Source organism: Ursus arctos, unplaced genomic scaffold (genome assembly GCF_023065955.2).
Source record: "Ursus arctos isolate Adak ecotype North America unplaced genomic scaffold, UrsArc2.0 scaffold_13, whole genome shotgun sequence".
Lineage (NCBI taxonomy): Eukaryota > Metazoa > Chordata > Mammalia > Carnivora > Ursidae > Ursus > Ursus arctos.
Window position 1 is genome coordinate 2,584,527 of NW_026622797.1, and position 20,381 is coordinate 2,604,907.

Below are 20,381 nucleotides of genomic sequence, written 5' to 3' on the forward strand. Positions count from 1 at the left end.
CTCAGGGGGGGACCGCACGGGGCTGGGGGCGTGGGGACAGACCACGGGGCTGCCCTTCTGAGCCACGGATGTGTGAATGATTTTTTATTTGGGGTGCCATTTTCAGGGCCTTTCTCTAATAGATAAAAAAAATGAGGGCAAGGGGCACCTGGGTGATTCAGTCAGTTAAGCAGCTGACTCTTGATTTCAGCTCAGGTCTTGATCTCAGGGTTGTGAGTTCGAGCCCATTGTTGGGCTCTGTGCTGGGCATGGAGCCTATTCGGAAAAGAAAAATGCAGGCAAGTGGAATTTATAGACTTGCTCTTAATCTGCTATTTCGTTCATCACTTGGTTTTAGATTCACCTCTCCTGAGGTTTCACTAAGCCAAATACATGCATATCTAAGGAGCAGTCGCTCCAACACAGGCGGGAGAGAATGTTTCTTAAAGGCTTTGTGCTGTTGTCACGAGATACATCAAGAAAGAAGAGGCGCTTCAGAAGATCTCGGTCCCATGCTACAACTTAGGGAGGACAGGGTGAGGTCCCACCTGCGGCTCTGCCCGCAGCCTGTTCCAGAAACGTCTTTAAGTGTAGCGAGAGCTGAGCCAAGAAGAAAAATGCTGTGTTTAACTCAAGATAGCTTTTTCAGTCATTGCTTTTGAAGAAGGTAAAAGTAACATCCCTTCTATTTACATTATATTAACCAAAAATAATTATTGTCTCTGCCTCACTCCAGTGTGGCAATTTATAATTCACATCGCAATTATTCAGATTTTGTCCAAAATGATTAATTCAATTTGGAAATACTTGTGTGTAGAATATTCAGGAAAAGAATGAAGTGTAGATGGAAGCTTTCTGAAACCATGGAACGGTGCTGAGCACCCCGGGGTCCCTGGTGCTCTGGCAGACACGTGTGGCAGGGACGTGGCTCTGGGGTCCACCCCCCCACCCCACCCCGCCCCCAGCTCTCTTCAACAGGAGCAGCACTCAGAGTCAGGGAGAGGAATGGCCTGGGTCCCCGGTGCGTGTTCTGCACAGCCGCGTTCCAGACAAGGCTTACCCAGTACTTGACGGCGACTGAGCTGGAATGGGGGATGGGGAAGCAGGGAAACCCTCTGCAGCCCTTCACAGTGCATGTAACAGTGCCGAATCTGTGCAGAGTATGCCAAGTACGGTTTTCCCACTTGTTCCAGTGTTCCAGGACATAGTCAGTCACGTTGTTGGTGCCAGGTGACTTAACAATAAATCAGATACCCATAAAGAAGGTGGCCTGAGCTGGTCCTTGAATGTAATCCAGGTAGTGCGGGCAGAGCACACGTGTGTATTTGTGCTCTCGTAAAGGCAGAGTGATGCTTTTTCAGGTTGAATAGTAAGTGGAATATCTAAAAACTTTTGTTCTAAATGCAGAGATGAATATCCCACTCTTGTTAGTACTTATGCTCCTAGAGCCTGAGTACGGGGCAGCTGCTGTCACTGGCCCCCTCCCTGCGTGTGGCGTTGGGTCATGCTTCACTGTTGCCCAAATTCCCTTTGCTGTGTGAGTTTCTAGAGGGTCCCAGAGGCACTTCGGCCTGTCCACCTCGGCTTTGTCGTTGGAGGCCGGAGGTGGAGGAGGGCTCCTGTCTGAAAACTGTCCTCTTTCATCCCAAATAGGAATCAAGTTTGCACAGTACATGGTCTTGGTATTACTTCATGCTTGAGATAATTCTCTAAGATTAAATCTGTTCATAAAATTGGCCATATTGAAAAACGCCATGGACACAGCCCTCTGCAAAGTAGGATTTCTATTTGTTTTTTGATGCTTGTTTGAAAAAGAATGAGAGTTGGGTGAGGCTCAGTTTGGCGAGCAGCCTCACTGTGGAAGGTGTCCTGGGCCTTAACATCGCCTCTCATCCTGGACGGCGGCCCCCGGGTCTGCTCGTGGGCCCTGTTGGCGGGCGAGAGGGCCACATCATGGTCACTTCTGCCTGGTAACTGACCATTTCGTGTTAAATGAAAAATGTCCAGTTCCATAGGATGTGGGATTCAATGTTGGACGTATGCTAACAGTGTGCTAGTAGGTTCTGATCCTTAAGTTAAACTTGATCCAAACGTAATAAATACTCTCCCAGGAAGCACGAGTGGGAGAAGCATGGCACCTGTGCTGCCCAGGTAGACGCCCTCAACTCGCAGAAGAAATACTTCGGTGGAAGCCTGGATCTGTACCAGCAGCTGGAGCTTAACAGGTAGGGGCCCTCTGCGGCCTGGTCCTCCCAGGCAGCGGAACCGTCCTGGGGAATCCTAGCATCTCCCACCCAGCCTTCCAGATCAGTCTGGGCCGTGGTCACGTAGAGTAGCCTTGGAGGCGTAGGTCCCTCTCTGCGCTTGGACGCCATCGGACGGTGAGTTGGCCCGAGGAAACAAGGCTGGCCAGGGCATGCGTCTTCAGCCGGGACTTCTGATGGAAGTCTATCGCGTTAACGCGACAGGTTTGTAAAGACCGCGCGTCGCTCAGTGTTTGGATCTCTGCTCTAGTGCTTCTAGCACGAGCAGGAGGAGGTGGTGGGCAGGGGTCCTCAGAGCCTAGAAATTACCCAGGCCTCGTAAAGACCACCTCCAGATGGCCCTGCCGAGGGCCTGGGCCCCACCTGCTCATCAGGCCCGCCCGTGACCCGAGCTGGGGGCGAGGCTGGCTGTCCACTGAGCATTTCTGGTGACCAGGTGTGAGGAATTCTTGGTCTTCTTCATCTCAGTGGTCACATAATAAACCCGTGACCTTACATTAAAAGACCAGGACGGGAAATTAGACAGTTTGCTTTAGTTAGAACAGTCAGAATCCTATCACGCGCCTTTGCTCTTCACCTGTGTTTAAGCTTGTGAATCACATGTGCTTGGCAGTCGCCTGAGCCCGCATGGGTTCTCTGCACGTGCGGGCTACTCCCCTGGCGTACAGAGGCATGGCCGCCCCCTTTTCCCTGGGATTGGGGTGGGGTGGGTGCAGTGCTGGCACAGGAGGGGCGAGCGCCTGTGGGGAGAACAAGATGGCCTGAACTGCGCCCTCCGAACGAGGCCTCAGAGCCATGTGTGCCTCGGATCCTGCGGCTGACGCTGGCCGGCTGTGCTATGTGTCCAGTTTCTAGTCTTTGGGTCTTACTTCCGTGCTGGACGATGCCAGAAGATGCCGGAGGGGTCACCTCAGGTTCCAATGCCCTCCCGCTCTCGGACCCGCAGGACTGAGGACTGCCACTCGGGGGGTACACAGGGCCATGCGGGCCTGCTCCCGCACGCCGGGCTTCTCTGCAGGCTCTCTTCGCAGAAGGAGCAAGACCTTTGGGAACATTTCCTCACCCCAGAAGTGTAGGCGACACCCAGTTCCGACGTCATGGTGAGAGGTAACCGGGAGAGTTTCCGCGGAGCACACGGGCGGAGCAGGATCCATCCGTGATCCCTCTGCAGAGAGGAGGCGGCCCCGAGTTTTCCTGATGCACGAGCCGCGCGGGGTCCGGCTTACTCCCCAGGCCTGGTTTGCTGAATTGGGTGGGGAAAGGACAAGGAATGGGGACTGCTGAAAAGCTTTTTATAAAACATCTAAATAATCCGTCCCTTCATCCAGCAACTATTTATTAAGTGCCTCCTGTTTACACTTTTTGAATCTCTGCAGCTTTACGTGTGTACACGCCTGTGCAGGATCCCCAGTCGTGGGGTCACTGCAGCATCAGAAAGGCCGTGGCCGTCGGGTGGGGGCGCCTGCTTATTCCCTCCTGCAGAAATCCTGCAGAAATGCGTGCTCAGGGCCTGCTGAGCACAGCGTGTGCTGAGGTGTAATGTCCGTTAGACTACGTGGGAATAGAGTTGTAGAGAAATCAGACTCTTACCCGGTTCCTCCAAGGAAAAGCTAAAATCTCAGTACTCGCAAAATCAGGAAGTCAAAACATAAAATCCTTTGTATTTTTCTCTATTATAAACCGTTACCACAGATTGTCTTTTTCTCAGAGGGAAGCCTGTCATATTATCATAAACCAGCAGTGTTTTATTCACTTTATCATATGAAGGTAGCAAACCTGAAAAAATGCAAAATATCGTGAACCGAAGATCTTGGATAACCCACACAGGCCAGGGAATTAATGCCAAACTAATCTTAATGCCGTAGAAAACAGTACAGATTAATCTGGGCTGAATGCCAGGCTTCCCCAAATATTTCTCTCTCTGCCTCACTTCCTTGGTGACCTGACTCTTCAGCAATGCTGCCCAGTAGAAATATAACGCAAACCACATATGTAGCTTAAAATTTCCTAGTACCTCATTGAAAAGAGCAAAAAGAAACCAATGAAATTGGTTTTATATTATTTAACCCAATATACCCAAAATATTACATCTTGAGATAAATATTTAAAAATTTGTGAATTTTGCATTTCTAGAGCCAGAGCCTTTGAAACCTGGTGTTTACGCAGCACAGTGTGAGGGCAGAAGCGGGCATGATTATTTCTAGGCTCCGAGGACCCTTGCCTACCACCTCCTCCTGCCTGGGCCAGGAGCGCTACCTCAGAGATCCAGACACTTGGTGGCGTGCAGTCTTTACAAAGTCTGTCTTGTTAACGCCATATATACTGTTGCCAGAAATCACGGCTAGAGGAGGCGTGCCCTGGTCAGTCGGGTTTTCCTCCGGCAGACTCCTCTGACGACGTCCATGTCCAGAGAGGCAGCCCGGGTCTCTGTCTGCTCCGGGTGGTCGTAGCCCGGATAACCCAGGGAGGCGCGATGGGGGCTCGAGTGTGGTTTTGGGACTATTAATCTGAGGCTTGCTTATGTTGTGCTCCGTGATTTAACAGGTACACTAGTCCTGCGGTATTTTGATAGGATAGCTGGTCAAAACCATATGCTTTAGGAAATGATTCAAGTCTGTGGGTGTTGAATATATTTAAGGATTTGACCAAGTGTGGTTTTCTAGGATAAGCCTGGAATCCAAAATCAGTTGCTAACTATCTTTTGAAATAGGCTTTGCAAATAGGTGGTAACGTGTGTGCCAGCTCCAGTGGGTACCGGCCGTCTGGCCACTGTTGGGAAGGGTCCAGGTGCTGGAGAGAGAACTCAGATCAGCAGTGTGCGTGCTGTGGGGGAGGGGTGGTCGGGGAAGCCCCAGCACCATTTATATGCTGTCCTTCCTCACGGATTTATTGCCCAAAGCAATAGAAAATAAGTGCTTTCTTTTAAGAGTGTCTTCATTTTTATTAGGAACTGTCATGTTCAAAAAGAACGAGAGGAAAGTGTACGTTATTATACAGCTGGTTTTTTTTTTTAATTTAAATTTTAGCATGCTCCAAAAACTGGGAATAAAGCCATCTATCAATTACTACCAGGTAAGTCTTGCTGTAGCTTCGTAATGTGTGTCTGCTCCCTGAGGACGCTTAGCGTCCACCCACGGTCACTGCGGCCCGAGTGCCACACGTGGGTTTAAAGTGACTCCAACAAGCCCCCTCCTGTTTGACTATTTTGTTTCCAAATGGATTATATTTAAGTCTTGTTTCCTGGTGCACATTGTGTGTGAACGGAAAGCTGCGTAAACTGATGATTTTTGAAGCCTAGATTCACGGTCCCTCCGTGAGAAGTGTGTTCCAGGCTCGCACAGGGCAGGGGAGTAGGCGATTTGAGAAGCACATTCCATTTTATAATATTTTGTTTGAAGAGGAAGCCTAAGATTCATTTTTGTTTTCGTGATAAAACTAGAGAAATTTAAACAGACCAGATCTTACTGTCTGGTAAGTGTATGCAAAAGATAATTGTTTTCCACCCAGGATAGCCTGTTTTTGTAAATGGAGTCTTACTGGCTCATGGCCAGGCCAGTTCCTTTACCATCCCCCACCATCACCTTCCGTGGGCAGGTGTCCCACCGGAAGACACCAAGTGACCCCCGGAGCCTGAGGTACTTCCTCTGGTCCTTTTCACAGTCAGCTTGCTGACTCCCGCTTTAGAGAACCTGATATGTTCTCGATATAGGCTGATTTAATCTCCTGAGATTAAAAAAAGATTTTAAGTTACCGATTTTAGCAGTCCCTGGTTTCCAGTCTCCTGACTGCACACGGAGCCGCCATTTAGGTCTCTTGACTGTGAAATCAGTCGGCATTTCTGTGCTATGTGGTCTGTGCTCCACTGTGCAGCCAGTTTCCTCTTGATCTGTTTTCCTCCCTGCAGCGAGAGTGGGGCGGGGTGGGAACAGTGACCCTGGGGACACAGTGTCCACTGCCCCGGGAGAGAGGGTTTACAGGGCCCCCTCGGTCCTCGGGGTTCACGTTCAAGCAGGTAGAGGAACCATGTTTTCGTTTTTGCCCAGAATGTGTCTATTTCCATGAGAGTAAAGGCACCAAGGACAACAGATGGTTTGAGCTCCCTGTTGGTGCTGCAGGTACCTTGTTAGGTTCAGAAGCAGCAAGATGTGAGCTCACACAGGAGTCCTGGCCGGGGGAGGTTGGTTTGCCTTAGTGCACACAGCAGCCAGGCTCTGGGTGTGGATAGAAGCGCAGGGCAGGGGCGAGAATGGAGATAGTGGGGCATTTGCGGGGCCGCTGTGGTCTGAACGTGGAGCCCAGGTGGGCGACAGCCTCTCCTCGGGGCGCCTCCAAGTCTTGTCTGCGAGCCCGTGTGCCCGGAGGCCTGCGCACTATGGTCAGCTGTGCGCGTCTGTGAGCGTGGAGCCGGAGCGTCCCGTGTGCGTGGGGCAGAGCCCTTACACCACCTCTGTCCAAGTATTTCTAATGCGTTTCTTTCATTTCAGATTTCAGATATTAAAGATGCCCTTGCCAGCATATACGGAGTCATACCTAAAGTCCAGTGTCTTCCACCAAAGCAGGTCAGATGTGCTGCGCTCTTTTTGTTGCTCTTTCTGTCTTTATCAAGAGGACAGGCTCAGTGTTTTCAGCGTCTGTGTGCTCACCACAGAGTTCCCAGGGGCAGAGATGTGTGTGTGCATGTGTGTGGGAGTGTGTGCGTACAGGCATATGCTGTGCGTGCTTTAAAATCTCAGATGGTTAAACACGGATTCGGAGGGGTACATGCACCCCTCTGTTTCCAGCAGCATCTACAATAGCCAATCCATGGAAGCAGCCCAGGTGTCCATCGACTGATGAATGGATGAAGATGTGGGCTATATATACACGATGGACTATGACTCAGCCATCAAAAAGAATGAAATCTTGCCATTTGCAGTGATATGGATGGAGCTAGAGAGTATAATGCTAAGCGAAATAAGTCAGAGAAAGACAAGTACCATATGCTTTCACTCCTTTGTGGAATTTAAGAAACAAAACAAATAGAAAGACGGGTGGGGGGGAAGGGAGACGAGAGAAACCAGGAAACAGACCCTTGACTCTGTAGAGAACACATGCTGGTTACAGAGGGGAGGTGGGAGAGGGGAGAGGGAGACAGGGACTGGGACGAAGGAGGGCACTTGCTGTGATGAGCACCGGGTGATGCTTGGAAGTGAGGAATCACTATCTTGTACGCCTGACACTAATATAGCACTGTATGTTAACTATATTGGACTTTAAGAAAATTTCTACACACACATACACACGCACACACTCACACACTCACACTGTTCTTCGATGCCGTGCTCGAGTAGGGTTTGTTTTCTTGAGACTCGGCCCCAGCGGGAACACACCTGCTCTGGCAGGTGGAGTAGGAGCAGGAGGCAGGAGGCGGGTGTACGAAACATTCTAAGTTAGCGATTGTCTCGGGCTTTACATTGTCAGTCTTAGTCATTTTAGCCATAGATACTTGTCTAGTTTGTAGATGGACTATAATTTCTTTTGTCAGCTTTGATGGAGACTTGAGCAGTAGGGTACTTTTGACCCATTTATTCTACGGAACTTCTTCTCCCGATGCCGTGATGCATATACCGCGTGTGCAGGGGGCACGTGTCTAAGGTGGCGGTGTCTGCTCATGTGGGGCCACCAGGCTGGCCCCGGGGACGTCTGGGTGGTGACGGGGCGGCGAGCTCTGCGGCCCCCTGCCGGTCGCTGCTGGAGAGAGGGGCTCGTTGCTGGTCCCTGGAGTCCCCCCTTGTCCCTTCAGGTTCTGAGACTTGATGACCCCAGAACAGGTGACCCTCTGAGACCTAGGTGTTCAGGCGCCTCTCATTTTCCGTGTTCAGGGTGAGGAGGTGCAGACGATCGGTCAGATCGAACTGTGCTTCACCAAGGAGCTGCAGCTACGGAACTGCACGGAGCCCGGGGAGCCCGGGGAGCCCAGGGGGGCCTGGGGCCCGGGGCTGGAGGTGTGCGAGGACGGCCCGGCCTTCTACCCCCCGCCACAGCAGACCGCTCACTGACGCCCACAGGCCACGGGATGTTGTTTTGAAAAGCCAGAGAGAGTCCCAACCCGCTGCTTGTCGGAAAGCGGCTGCCAGGTGATACGTTCATTTCCCAGTGTCTTTACTGGAAGGCTGCTGTGTTTAACGCTCCCCTTCGCGCCTGCGAGCTGACTCTGCGGTGCCTGTGACTCCGGGTTGGGTGTGGGTACACTGAGAGAAAGGTCTGCCGTGCCTCAGTAGAGGCTTTGTGGTTAGAATAAAGGAAACAGATTTTCTTCTTTCTCCTTAATGAAGCTCTCTGGGTCTTAGACACGGTGGGCACCCTTGGAGGTGGGCTCACGGTGAGCATTCAGAACAGCTCTTGCCTGTCCCTCTAAGTGGGCGGCTTTCTTGGCGTGGGGTCGCGCGGGGCCTGTTCTCAAGCCGGGATCAGGCCAGCAGCGGGTGGCCGTCTCCACCTCCTAGCTCACAGCGGGCTCACCCGCGTCCACTCGGTGTCCTGGCGCTGGCAGGTGAGATGCTCCGAGGGGCTGCAGGGGACATGTCAGCCGGCGTCCCCACCCAGTCAGGTGCTGCTGAAGATCCGCTCAGACCGCCTGGGTTCCTCTGTGTGAGGAGCTAGCCCAGCCACAGCTGTGTGGGGCCACTGGTGAGTCTGGACTCAGAAACGTGGTGACGCGGTGTAGCCCTGGAGACTGTGCCCCGTCCCCAGGGACCGCGCCCTTCCGTGTGCGCAGGGCGACACAGCTCCTCCCGCTGATGGGCAGGCCTCCCACCTGCTGCACAGCGGCTGCGTTTGTGAAGTGGACTGCCCGAGCTCTGTAAATCCCTCTTAACGTGATTTCTCCTTGGTCTCTGTCATTTTGAAATGTGTTTGGCTGTGGGGGTTAAAATAGAACCCATCTGTTTGCCTTAATCAGGTTGATACCATCCAAGTTCTTTTATTTAATCAAACACTTGAAAATAGAATTGACTCTGTGCCAGGCCTTGTGTTAAGTACTTCGTAATCCTAAGAACAACCATATTTTCAAAATAACCCTGTCTTTCACAAAAAATCTATTGAATTGAATGGCTGTAAAAGGTCATGCTGTGAGGAAAAACTGATGTTTCATGTTTTAGGGTTAGTGTTAGGGAACAGGTAGGTGTGATTGATTCCAACAGCAAGACGATTTTCTTAAAGATGCTGAATTTCTCATCAGAGCAAGTCCTAATTTTTTTTCCCCGCAGGGTGAATCTGTAAGGCTGTGTGTGTTCTAGGGCTGCCATAACAAAGGACCACACACTGAGTGATTTAAAACAACAGAAATTTATTCCTTTATGGTCCTGAAGGCCTTTCATCTGTGACCAAGGTGTGGGCAGGGCCGTGCTCCCTCTGAACGCTCACGGGGAGAATCCTCCTTGGTCTCTTCCAGCTCCGGCAGTCCCCCACTCATGGAGGATTCTGTTCAGCCCCTGCCTCTGCCCTCCTGTGGCTTCCCCCCGTGTGTCTGCCTGTGTCAGGTCTCCCTCTCCTTAGAACAACACCAGTCATACTGGACTAGAGCCACCTTAACAACCTCATTTTAACTTGATTACACCTGCAAAGACCCTATTTCCATATAAGGTTATATTCACGGGTCCTGGGGATTAGAACCCACAACACGGACACAGACAAGACCGGTCTGGCTGCTGGTCTTTGTGTTCCGTATAGTAGGGTTTCAGTGCTGTGATGCCGTTACTCCAAGGAGGAGCCCACTGGAAAACGACCCTCCTGCAAAAGGAGAAAACTAGGAATTGTCGGAGAGGAGATCTCTGAGGGACCTCAGTGCACTCAAAGCCCACACCGTAAAGGTGGCTTACTTGATCCGGGCCGAAGTGATTTTTTAAAACAAGATTGAGGTTATCCTTTGTAACGTGCGTTTCTGGTAATGCACAAAGACCACAGTGAGAAACACCAAACAACTTCTCAGCAGGTACGATCAGGATGTGAACAGTTCCAGCCACCTGGAACTTTGAGTGAGTGCCGTGTTGGGGGCGAAGGGCAGGCTGCCCCCAGATAGGTCGCTTTGGCATGAAGATTATTTTGAGTTATAAAGGAATCAAAACCCAGATTTGGGAAAAGCTCTTTACCTCCCCCTCAGTGGCCAAAAAAAGAATTCAGATAGGGGCCCTGCTCCAGGAAGAGAGCTGTCTCCATATGAACTAGGGGTGGGAGATGGGGAGGAGGCGCCCAGTGCCCTGTTTGATCAGAGTCTCCTAGTCCCAGGGGGTCTGTTGTGCAGCCCAGCAAACATTGTTTGCCAAACATGTACTCATTTTCCTCTTCCTGTGAATTGCATTTCTTTCCTGGAAGTCCCAGTCCCCTGCCCTTTTCTTAGTTTAGGATGACACATATACCTCATTTTGCTGGTCTCTGGAATTTCTAGGTCCGTGTGGATTTCCTGTGTGTACACTATTAAATCTGATTTTCTCCTGTTACTCCGTCTCATGTCAACTTGATTCTTAGTTCAGCTAGAAGGACCTTTGAAGGGGATAGGAATTCTTGCTCCTGGACAGCTGACAGATGCATAAATAAACTTCTGGAAGATAGAGAAGGGCATGAACAGCCAGACCCTGGCAATAGGAGATGAGAGAGGACATGATAATTGAGAGGGGCCATGAAGGTTAGTTCTGTGGAGAAGGTTTGCTAGGATATGTCTCAGCGGATCATTCTGGATCAATTTATCCTGGTACCCAGTGGGTCCTTTCAGTTACGTAGATTCACATCTTTTATCTCTGGAATGTCTTCAAGGGTTATAATTTTATTTTTTTAATTTTATTTTTTGAGAGTAAGAGAGCAACCTTGGGGGGAGGGACAGAAGGAAAGAGAACCTCAAGCAGACTCCGTGCCCAGTGTGGAGCTGGACGCAGGACTGGATCTCACGACCCTGAGATCATGACCTGAGCCCAGATCAAGTCAGATGCTAAACCTACTGAGCCACCCAGGCACCCCTATAAATTTTATTTTATTTTTTAAAAGATTATTTTAAAGAGAAAAAGAAAGCATATGCACAAATTGTGGGAGGGAGGGAATCTCCAGCAGAGAGAGAGAATCTCAAGCAGAGTCCCCACTGAGCCTGGAGATATGGGGCACCGTCTGACAACCCTGAGATCATGACCTGAGCTGAAATCAAGAGTTGGACGGTCGCCCCACTGACAGCTACACAGCACCCCAGCAAGGCTTATATTTTAAAGGGTAGTTTTGTTACATTGTTACAGTTTTCTTCTTCAGGGACAGCATTTATACACTGTAAAGTCTTAAACTTCCTTATAACTTACAGCCCGTTTGATGAGGTTTTGGAGTGGTGTTGGGGTCTGGAGCCAGCAGCCAAGAAAGAATTCTTGAGATGTGTTTGGTGCAGAAAGGTGGTTTTATTAAAGCCCTGGACAGAACCCGTGGGCCGAAAGAGCTGCTGCCCCTGGGGTTGTGAGGAGCAACTGATGATAGACGTTGGGGTTGGGGGAGGTCAAGACAAAGGGAAGTTCCGAAGGGACTTCGATCTGCTGAAGAAGACTCACAGGATCCCGGAGGCCTGGCTATGGTCCCGCTGAAGTTGTTTCTCCCTCCAGCAAAGCATTAACGTGTGACAGCAGGGAGCTTCCAGGAAGAAGGTTATACTCTGCCTGCCTCAAGTGTTTGTCGGTGGGCTGCAGGTTATAAGCACATTTAATTTTATCTATATTTCCCTCTGCCTTTGTTCCCCACATCACACTGACAACTACTTGAGGCAGGCCGGGTAACCCTCCGAGAACTCAACCGCCTTCATGGGCATACTTCGTTAAGGGCAAAAGGCAACCTTAGCTTGACATCAGCCGGTCCTCCAGGATCCTGCAAGTCTGCTTTAACATATGACAGTCCCCCCAAGATATATGTTGGTAGTCACCCACCCAGCATGTGATCAGCCACTCCTCCCCACCCCAGGGCAGCTGTTTCTGCCCATGGATCCTGGCCCTGTACTTTAATAAAGCCACCAAAGACGTCTTAAGAATTCTTTCTTGACCGTTCACCCCCGAATCCCAACATTTCACATCAGTTACCACTAGACTGAAAACACAAACCTTCCCAAGTACCAAAATCAATTTTTCACAAAACAAAAAGAACACTCCAAATAAGGAAATGTTCACTGTAACTTAACACACATGGTAATTGCCACATGATGTAAATGACAGAGTTGAGACTAAGCAGCCCTGTGCAGACACATGAAAGCACATCACTTACCCACTGAAAAAAAAACTTTTTAAAAGGCTCAAAAGCAAAACCCAAACTCTATGGTATAAAAGAGGCGCACCTGAAATGCGGTGATTTAAAAAGCAACAAGTAGAGAGGGACAGACTGACCCGGCAAATGGAGACAGGAGGGTGTTGCGGACAAGAGAATCTGTCTGCCCAGAGCATTCCAGGAACTGCAGCGGGGTCCTTGGCCATGTATAAAAATAAGCTCTACGGGAAGACCCGGGTTCCTGAGACCAGGATGCTCAGTGACTGCTTTCCCCGGACAGATGGTGAAGTGGCCGCGTCAGGAGTCTGATCAAAAGCAGTAGCATGATTTTGTCTTCCCTGTAAGGGAGAGGATGACAGGGCCCTGCTGTCTGAGCTGAGGGCGGGTGAAGGCTCAGCCTCCAGGGAGAGACGCGCCGGCGGCCCTGGCCTCTGCCTCCGGGTGTCTTGCCCTCTCTTCTGCGTGGACCATCCCTGTCCCCCTTCTGTGCAGGGGCAGAGGGTGAACGTCTGTGTCTAGACCCTCCTCCCCTTGGGCCTCCAGCAGTGTCCTTACTCAAGAAAGAAACTTTATACCCCAGAGAGTCATTGAAAAGATTGGTATTGTTTCTTTGAGTCGTTTTGTAAGTACAGGGCTGGAGGCTAGGGTTTCAACTTCATTATTTCCAGCCTAGCCAGGGAATCTAAACAAACTTCTCGTTTGAATTGCTTTTCTGTTCTGGCCCAAGGAGATCCAGGAAAGCGGGTGTGTGTGTGTGTGTGTGTGTGTGTGTGTGTGTGTGTGTCTGGAGAGGCTTCTCAGACACCCGTCTATCTAAAGCCTGTCTTTTCTTTGTTCTGATAAGCCGTTATCTTTTTTTTTGTTTTTTTATTATATTCTGTTAGTCACCATACAGTACATCCCTGATTTTTGATGTAAAGTTCGATGATTCATTAGTTGCCTATAACACCCAGTGCACCATGCAATACGTGCCCTCCTTACTACCCATCACCAGCCTATCCCGTTCCCCCACCCCCCTTCCCTCTGAAGCCATCTGTTTCTCAGAGTCCATAGTCTCTCATGCTTCATTCCCCCTTCTGATTACCTCCCCTTTCTTTAAGTCAAGCAGAGAAAGACAATTATCATATGATTTCTCTCATCTGTGGAATATAAGAACTAGGAAGACCGGTAGGGGAAGAAAGGGATAAAGAAAGCCATTATCTTTTTAAATAGGGCGTATTTATCAGTGTGCTAGCCGTTGTCTTGTGGGTGGAGACGTGGCCTGGCGCTGGGGGCCCGTGAGCTTCCAGCAAAGCCAGGCGGTCAGAGGGGGAGCCGACAGGGGCGGGGGGACGCCGGGGGCAGGCTGGCTTCAGAGCTGTCGTGTGGCCCGCCCAGGCACCCCGTACGAGGAGGCTTAGGTCACTGCGGGATGCCGCTCAGGCCCTGAGGGGGACTGTTTACCAGGACTTGTTTTGGCCTGGAGCGCACAGCAGGTGGTGGCCGCGCGCTGGATAACGCGGACGGAACCTCGAGGAAGGGCCCTGCGGGGGCCGCAGGGGAGTGGAAGCTGCAGCAGTCTGCCCCAAGGGCTCAGTCTGTCCCGCAGACACTCGGAAGTCTGTGTATGCATCACGCCCTGCATCCAGCTCCGCCCACGCCCTTCCCCCTGCAGACATTCGGGGGCGGGGCCGGGGCGGCCCCGGGGAGGCAGCGCCCCAGGACAGGCAGGAGCAGGTGGGGGGCGGGCGTAAGCGGGATGGGGGGGGACAGAGGGGGGATGGGGAAAAGCGGGCAGGGGTCTTCCATGGGACCAAGGGAGCCCCCCCCCAAGTCAGCACCCAGCGGGTGGGCAGGAGCAGGTGGGGGAGGAGTGCAGGGAGAGCGGGCAGGGGTCTCCTACGGGACCAAGGGAGCCCCCCCCCCCAGTCAGCGCCCAGTGGGGGGAGGAGGGGCGGGCAGGGGTCTCCCACAGGACCAAGGAAGCCCCCACCCTCACCCCAGTCAGCACCCAGTAGATGGGCAGGAGCAGGTGGGTGGGGGAGGGACGGGCAGGGGTCTCCCACCGGACCAAGAGAGGCCCCTCCCCCCGAGGGGGTCGGTGTCCAGCTGGTGGGTAGGAGCAGCTAGGGGCCCAGCGAGTGGGGCAAACAGAGGGGGCAGGGGTTTCCCACGGGGCCAAGGAAGGCCCCTTGGCGGTAAGCGCCCAGCGGGTGGGCAGGAGCAGCTAGGGGAGGAGCTGGAGGGGGAGGGATCTCCCAGGGCTCCCCCCCTCGTCCCCCCGACCCCCAGCCGAGGGCCAGCTGTGGGCTGATCCCTTTGCCTGGAGCATCACAGGAAGAGCGCCCCTGAATAAACCCAGAGGAAGAGCGCCAACCCTGAAGCCCAGGAATGACCTTGGAGCCCCCTCTGCATCCCCAGCACGGGGAAGGGGCCTGGCACCCACCTGGCGCTCCCACCTGCCCAAAGCAGTGCCTCTCCCTGCTGGTGAGTGAGTTGTCATCGTTCCTGAGTGATTACTGTCCCAAGTCACTGCTTCCCATGGAAGCCTGGTGGCCCTCCTCAGTAAATGCCATCACCACCCTCCCCTCTCTTGGTCCTGGCAGAAACTCCAGCGTTAACTTGGAACTTTCTCTTCCTTTGCTCTATTCTTGTCATTCAAAACATATTTGAATTATATTCGTTTTCTCCTTTCCAGAAGACTTAGTTCAGAATCTCATCATTCCTTCTGGAGACCACTGCTGACTGCAAGCCACTCTCTCCAAAGGCACCTCAGCACCTCGTTTGTGTCACTCTGAATCACAGGGAGGCCCTCTGCCATGGGGTCAGACCTGCAATCCTTAGCGTGGGGACCAGGGAGCCTACAGTGCCCTCCCTCCAGACCATCAGCGTCAGCGGCACCAGCACCCCCTGGGGCTCTGGAGGGGTCCTGGCCGGCAGGTCTCCATGGCCTGAACTGTCCCTGCTTTGCTCAGCCACCCCCACTTACATGATAACACCCAGCTCCATTGGGACCCTCAGAAGTTCCTGCAGACCTCCTGGACCCCACTCTGCCCCTGGGTCTGGGGGAGCCTGGGGTCATGCCTCTGTTATAGCTCTTGCTGAGTGTAGACACGGGCTACATCTCACTTGCCATGAGACCGTGGCTTCTTTTTTCACTTTACAAAGGTTTGAGCACTTCCGTGAGCCAGGCACTCATTCAGGCACTGGGATGCAGCAGTGAACAGATAGACAAAAACCCTTCCTCTTGGAGCCTACGTCCTAGTGGAGGGAGCAAAAGACAATGAATGAGGACGTTGGGTGGTTTATTTAATGGTGCTGAGTTTGGGGGTAGGGGACGCGCTAAGGGTTAAAGAACTTGGGCAGGCTAGGGAAGCAGCTGTCAGCCTGTCCCCCTGCCCAGAGGAGGAGGCGCAGGAACTGTCTAATTACGTTTTCTCTTTCTGTGGTGTTTTTGTGAACTTTGGATCAGGAATACAAAGAATTTAATCCAGGTCCCAAGGCAGTTTGTAAATATCTTTCCAAAACTCAACGAGATCAGCAGTAGTCATTGCTGCTGAGGGCTGGAAAACACTTCCGTGCAGTCCAGGAAGCTGCTTTCCCTCCCGAGATCTGGCTCATGGAGTGGGAGGCCAGGACACAGCCCCAACATGTCACACTGATGCCCATACTTCTGTAAGACAGTCAGCCTAACCCCATTGTTTATGGGGTCGGCTGCATTTACATAGAGGGGTGGTAATAGGAATTCTTCATCCTAAGCAAAACCTTTGACAGAAGACGAGAAATGCTTTGTGATGGGAATTGTGTGTTTCTGAGAGCTGTAACCAGCCCTCCACCGCCTGTAGACAAGAAGGACAGTTTCAGGTTCAGTTGACACTGGATTGCCGGAGGGTTGGAAATGCACAGGGTCAGAGCTGGTATGCTCCACAGTGTCTTCACATGGACTTGCCTGGAACATTCCAGACCTCCGCGGCTTCCGTACATTCAGAAAGCAAGAATCGTGCACTAATTCCTGTTCATTCTTGGATGTTGAAAAGTCTGCAGTGTTGACGGGCCCATTTTCACCAGCAAAAGTGTTGACCCTGGCTTGTCTAGTGGGTGGTCCCCCACTCCAGACCCCGCTGTCCCAGTAATTCAGGTCTGGATTGGCTCCACCGCGAGCTACGCACGCCTCATGCTTTCGCAGTGCACGGTACAGCTGCTTGAACACAGGTGCTTAGTACATGTGTGACCAGATTTGCAGAAAGACAGTCGGCAGTGGCCCAAAGAGGATCCTGTTCATCAGAAGTCACCTCCGAGTGGCCCACCAAGTGTCCAGTACTCAGGTGCAGGGCGCCCTTCGTTGCAGACTTGAAGGTCACCTGCATGCTTTTTCTCCATGTTAGAGCACAGAGCACCATAAAGAAGAGCAACAGATACTTGTGGGGTCCCATCCAGGATGCTGGGAGTCTCCTGCAGGTGGGTTACGCCATGCACATCGATGGATACGATTCAATGTCGCTACAACTGACGGTCTCGTCTGTGATGTGGGTGCAGTGGGGCACCACTTACTGGAGGGGACATGCTGCAGTGTGGGCAGGCACCAGTGAAGGAGGGGTTACTAGCTCTGGGAGAGTGTTGCCTTTTGAGTGTGTGAGTTAGTGATCCATGAGCACACGGATAGATATTTCTTTCACATTTATAATACATATCACCGACATAAATATGAACATATATATTCATGAACACATACATGCATGCATATCAGTTAGGACCCTGACAGTTACGAGGAACAAGAAAATGAAAGCTGTCTTTAAAAATGAAAGGAATTAGTTGACCTCAGTTATTGGAAACGGCCCTCAGGTGTAGTCTGATCAGGGGTACAGCTCAATTACTATGCAGTTGGCCCGGCTCTGTCCTCCACATGGTGGTTTTCCCTCCGCCCCGTCTCCACATGGAGCAGAATGTCAGCTGCCCTGCCAAGCCTCCAGTCCATCCGGGAGGAGCTTCCAAGTAATTTCCTTTGAAAGCAAAGCAACGTTCCCCTAAACAGAGTCTCCCTAAACTCCTTGTTCACTTTCATTTTTATCTCTATGGGACATAGAAGGACAAGCAGGCCCCTTCTGCAGCGGCTACTCAGAGCTGCAGGATTGTAGGAAAGGCCGCCTTTTTATGCTTTATGCCTAATTATGACAGAGGATAAGTACCTCAAGTCATATACCAGTGTTCTTATTTCTCTTTTTTTAAATAGATTTTATTTTTTTATTTGAGAGAGAGAGAGAACACGAGCAGAGGGAGAGGGAGAAGCAGACTCCCTGCTGAGCAGGGAGCCTGATGTGGGGTCTGATCCCAGGACTCCAATATCATGACCCGAGCCGAAGGCAGACGCTTAACCGACTGAGCCACCCAGGTGCCCCCGGCGTTCTTATTTCTGTTAAGGTTTTTAAAATTTATGTATTTGAGAGAGCAAGAGAGTGTGAGCATGGGGGGGGGGGGGCATGCAGAGGAAGAAGCAGGCCCAGGCTGAGCAGGGAGCCCCACGCGGGGCTCTATTCCAGGACCTGAGATCATGACCTGAGCCGAAGGCAGACGCTGAACCCCCCGGGAACCCACCCAGGCGCCCCTAGTTCTTCCTCAATCCTGCGGGCAGCCCGCAAGGCGTAACCCCGGGCGCCTGCACGAGACCAGAGCAGTGGCCGCGCTGGCAGACTTGCGGAGGGGCACAGCCACGGCGGCAGCGGCGTACGGAGAGCGCGCCCCTCCCACGGACACGCACCGACGTGAGGTGGAGACGGCGCAGGGCAAAGGGCGCTGCGTCCTGCCACGGCCTCCCAGCGCGCTTCTGTGCTTTGGAAGCCGCTGGCGCCGCGTGCGTGGCCCTGGCCGGCTGAGCTGCAGACGGCAGTAGGGTCTAGGCAAGCGTAGACAGCTGCCCACCGCTAGCGTCCTGCCATTGTTTAACCTCGAGGTGAGGCTTTGCACTTCGTTGGGTCACCTTCTCCCCTTGGGCCCTCCTTCGGCGGAGAATGGCGGCGGGGGGGAGGCCGCCGCGGGGCAGGGCCGCTGCAGGGGAGCCGGGCGGGCAAGAACACGGAGGTCAGCAGAACACGGCCTGCAGCCGCTCGGGGGACGCACTGGGTCCATGGGCCCTGTCCCCAGCTTACAGGGGGCCGCAGACCCCGACTCGGGAGGCCCAAGGTCCAGCAGGGTGTTCGGTGCAGTTGCCGCGCAGTCCGCATGGTGGCCGCCGAGGGCCGGAGGCCGCAGTGAGACGGCGTCCGTTCCTGCCCACGCGCAGGCTCTCTCCGGGGACCGCCGCCGGCGGGAGCGCATTGATTACTGAACACTTGCGCTCCCATTGGAGAGAACGGGCTCTGCTCCGTGCCTTTTCCTCCATCATTCTCGCCCAGACCTGCAGGGCAGGCGGTGACTCGGGCCTTGTACCGCGGGCACCGGCCTTGTGGTCACCGCGTCCCGGGGGCCCGTGCGCTCTGGACGGTCACCGGCGGTGACACGGGTGGCTCGGGAAGGGCTCACTGCTCTGCGTGCTGGCGGTAGGGCCGCGAGACAATCTGAGACCTCCTGGAGGCAAAACTGTCCCTTGCCGTGTTCTTAAATCTGAGGTGCGCCAAAGACAGCGCGTCTGGTGAAGGGGAGCCCAGCCCCGGGCGCTCTGCCTGGAGCCCGGGACCACCCGGTCCTCCTCGCGCCTCGCATTGGGCACCGGGGCTGGGCGGGAGCATGGTGCCCGGGCTGTGCGTGGGAATCTTCCCAGCACCCGCCGCGTCTGTGCATTGGGACGGCAGTTTGTAGGGTGACCACGGGGAGGCGGATGGACAGGGCGTTCGCTCAGGTGTGTAGGGCTTGTTGAACGTTACAGTGAGGCCCTCTTAATCCCTCCTCACTAAGTGTGATTGTGGGGCTGCTGTTACTTCTGCGTTAGTTTGTAAGCAGAAGGATGGGTCATCAGTGTTCGATCCGCAAACAGTGTTTGCGTGTTGTAAAGCTCGCCTTTGCCTTGGTGATAACGGTCTTCCGCGTCTGAGGGGTCTGTGTTCCTTTATCGGTGATTTTCTGTAGTCAGAAATCTCTTTAGGAGGACCTGTCAAGCTCTTAAGAATGTGCTACATCTCCTGCTTATTTTAATCTCCAGACTGGTCACTGATTTTTTTTTTTTTTAAGATTTTTATTTATTTATTTGACAGCACTAGAGAGACAGTGAGAGAGGGAACACAAGCCTGGGGAGTGGGTGAGGGAGAAGCAGGCTCCCACGCCAGGAGCAGGGAGCCCGACATGGGGCTGGATCCTAGGACCATGGGATCATGACCGGAGCTGAAGGCAGACACTTACCAACTGAGCCAGCCAGGTGCCCCTGGTCACTGATTTAAAAAAAAATTTTTTTTTTAAAGATTTGATTTACTTGAGAGAGTGGGGGGAGGGGCTGAGGGAGAGAATCCCAAGCAGGATCCATGTGGAGCCCGACAGGGGGCTCCATCCCACAACCCTGAGATCATGACCTGAGCCGAAGTCATATGTTTGTCACTCAACCAACTGAGCCACCCAGGCGCCCCCAGACTGGCCACTGATTTTTAAGCTGAGCTCAGGATGGGCCTGCTTTTGTGTTACCCCTAAGGCAGCTGTGGGTCACTATGCTGTTTGTCATAGGTGTAATGCAGAGAACATTGATACAGTATTTGGAATATGTCATCGCATTTACATTGGACCATAGCTGTGACATTCAGGCAGTTTACCACTTTTGCATTAGAATCATGAGACTATAACATGAAAATATGGGCCAAAAGAATTGAAAAATTGTTCTTTCCTTCTGGTTCTTCCATTCAACATTTTGATCCACTATGATGGTTAATTGTATATGTCAACTTGGCTGGGCCACTGTGCCCAGATACGTGGTCACACATTATT

The 20,381-nt window shown here is 52.5% G+C and overlaps 1 protein-coding gene across 9 annotated transcripts in view; it reads left to right on the forward strand.

The window, feature by feature from the left end:
- RNASET2 (ribonuclease T2) overlaps positions 1-20,381 on the forward strand; it is a 53,078-nt gene that overhangs the window by 8,926 nt on the left and 23,771 nt on the right. For 5 of the 9 annotated variants that reach the window (XM_048226188.2, XM_044386469.3, XM_057310902.1 and 2 more), the window contains exons 7-9: positions 2,091-2,204; positions 5,270-5,315; positions 6,728-6,802. In XM_048226188.2, the coding sequence (XP_048082145.1) occupies positions 2,091-2,204; positions 5,270-5,315; positions 6,728-6,802 (235 nt within the window). Of the gene's footprint in view, positions 1-2,090; positions 2,205-5,269; positions 5,316-6,727; positions 6,803-8,104; positions 10,719-20,381 lie in introns of those variants that run through there. The other 4 variants (XM_026505199.4, XM_048226187.2, XM_057310901.1 and 1 more) reach the window with 2 other exon arrangements.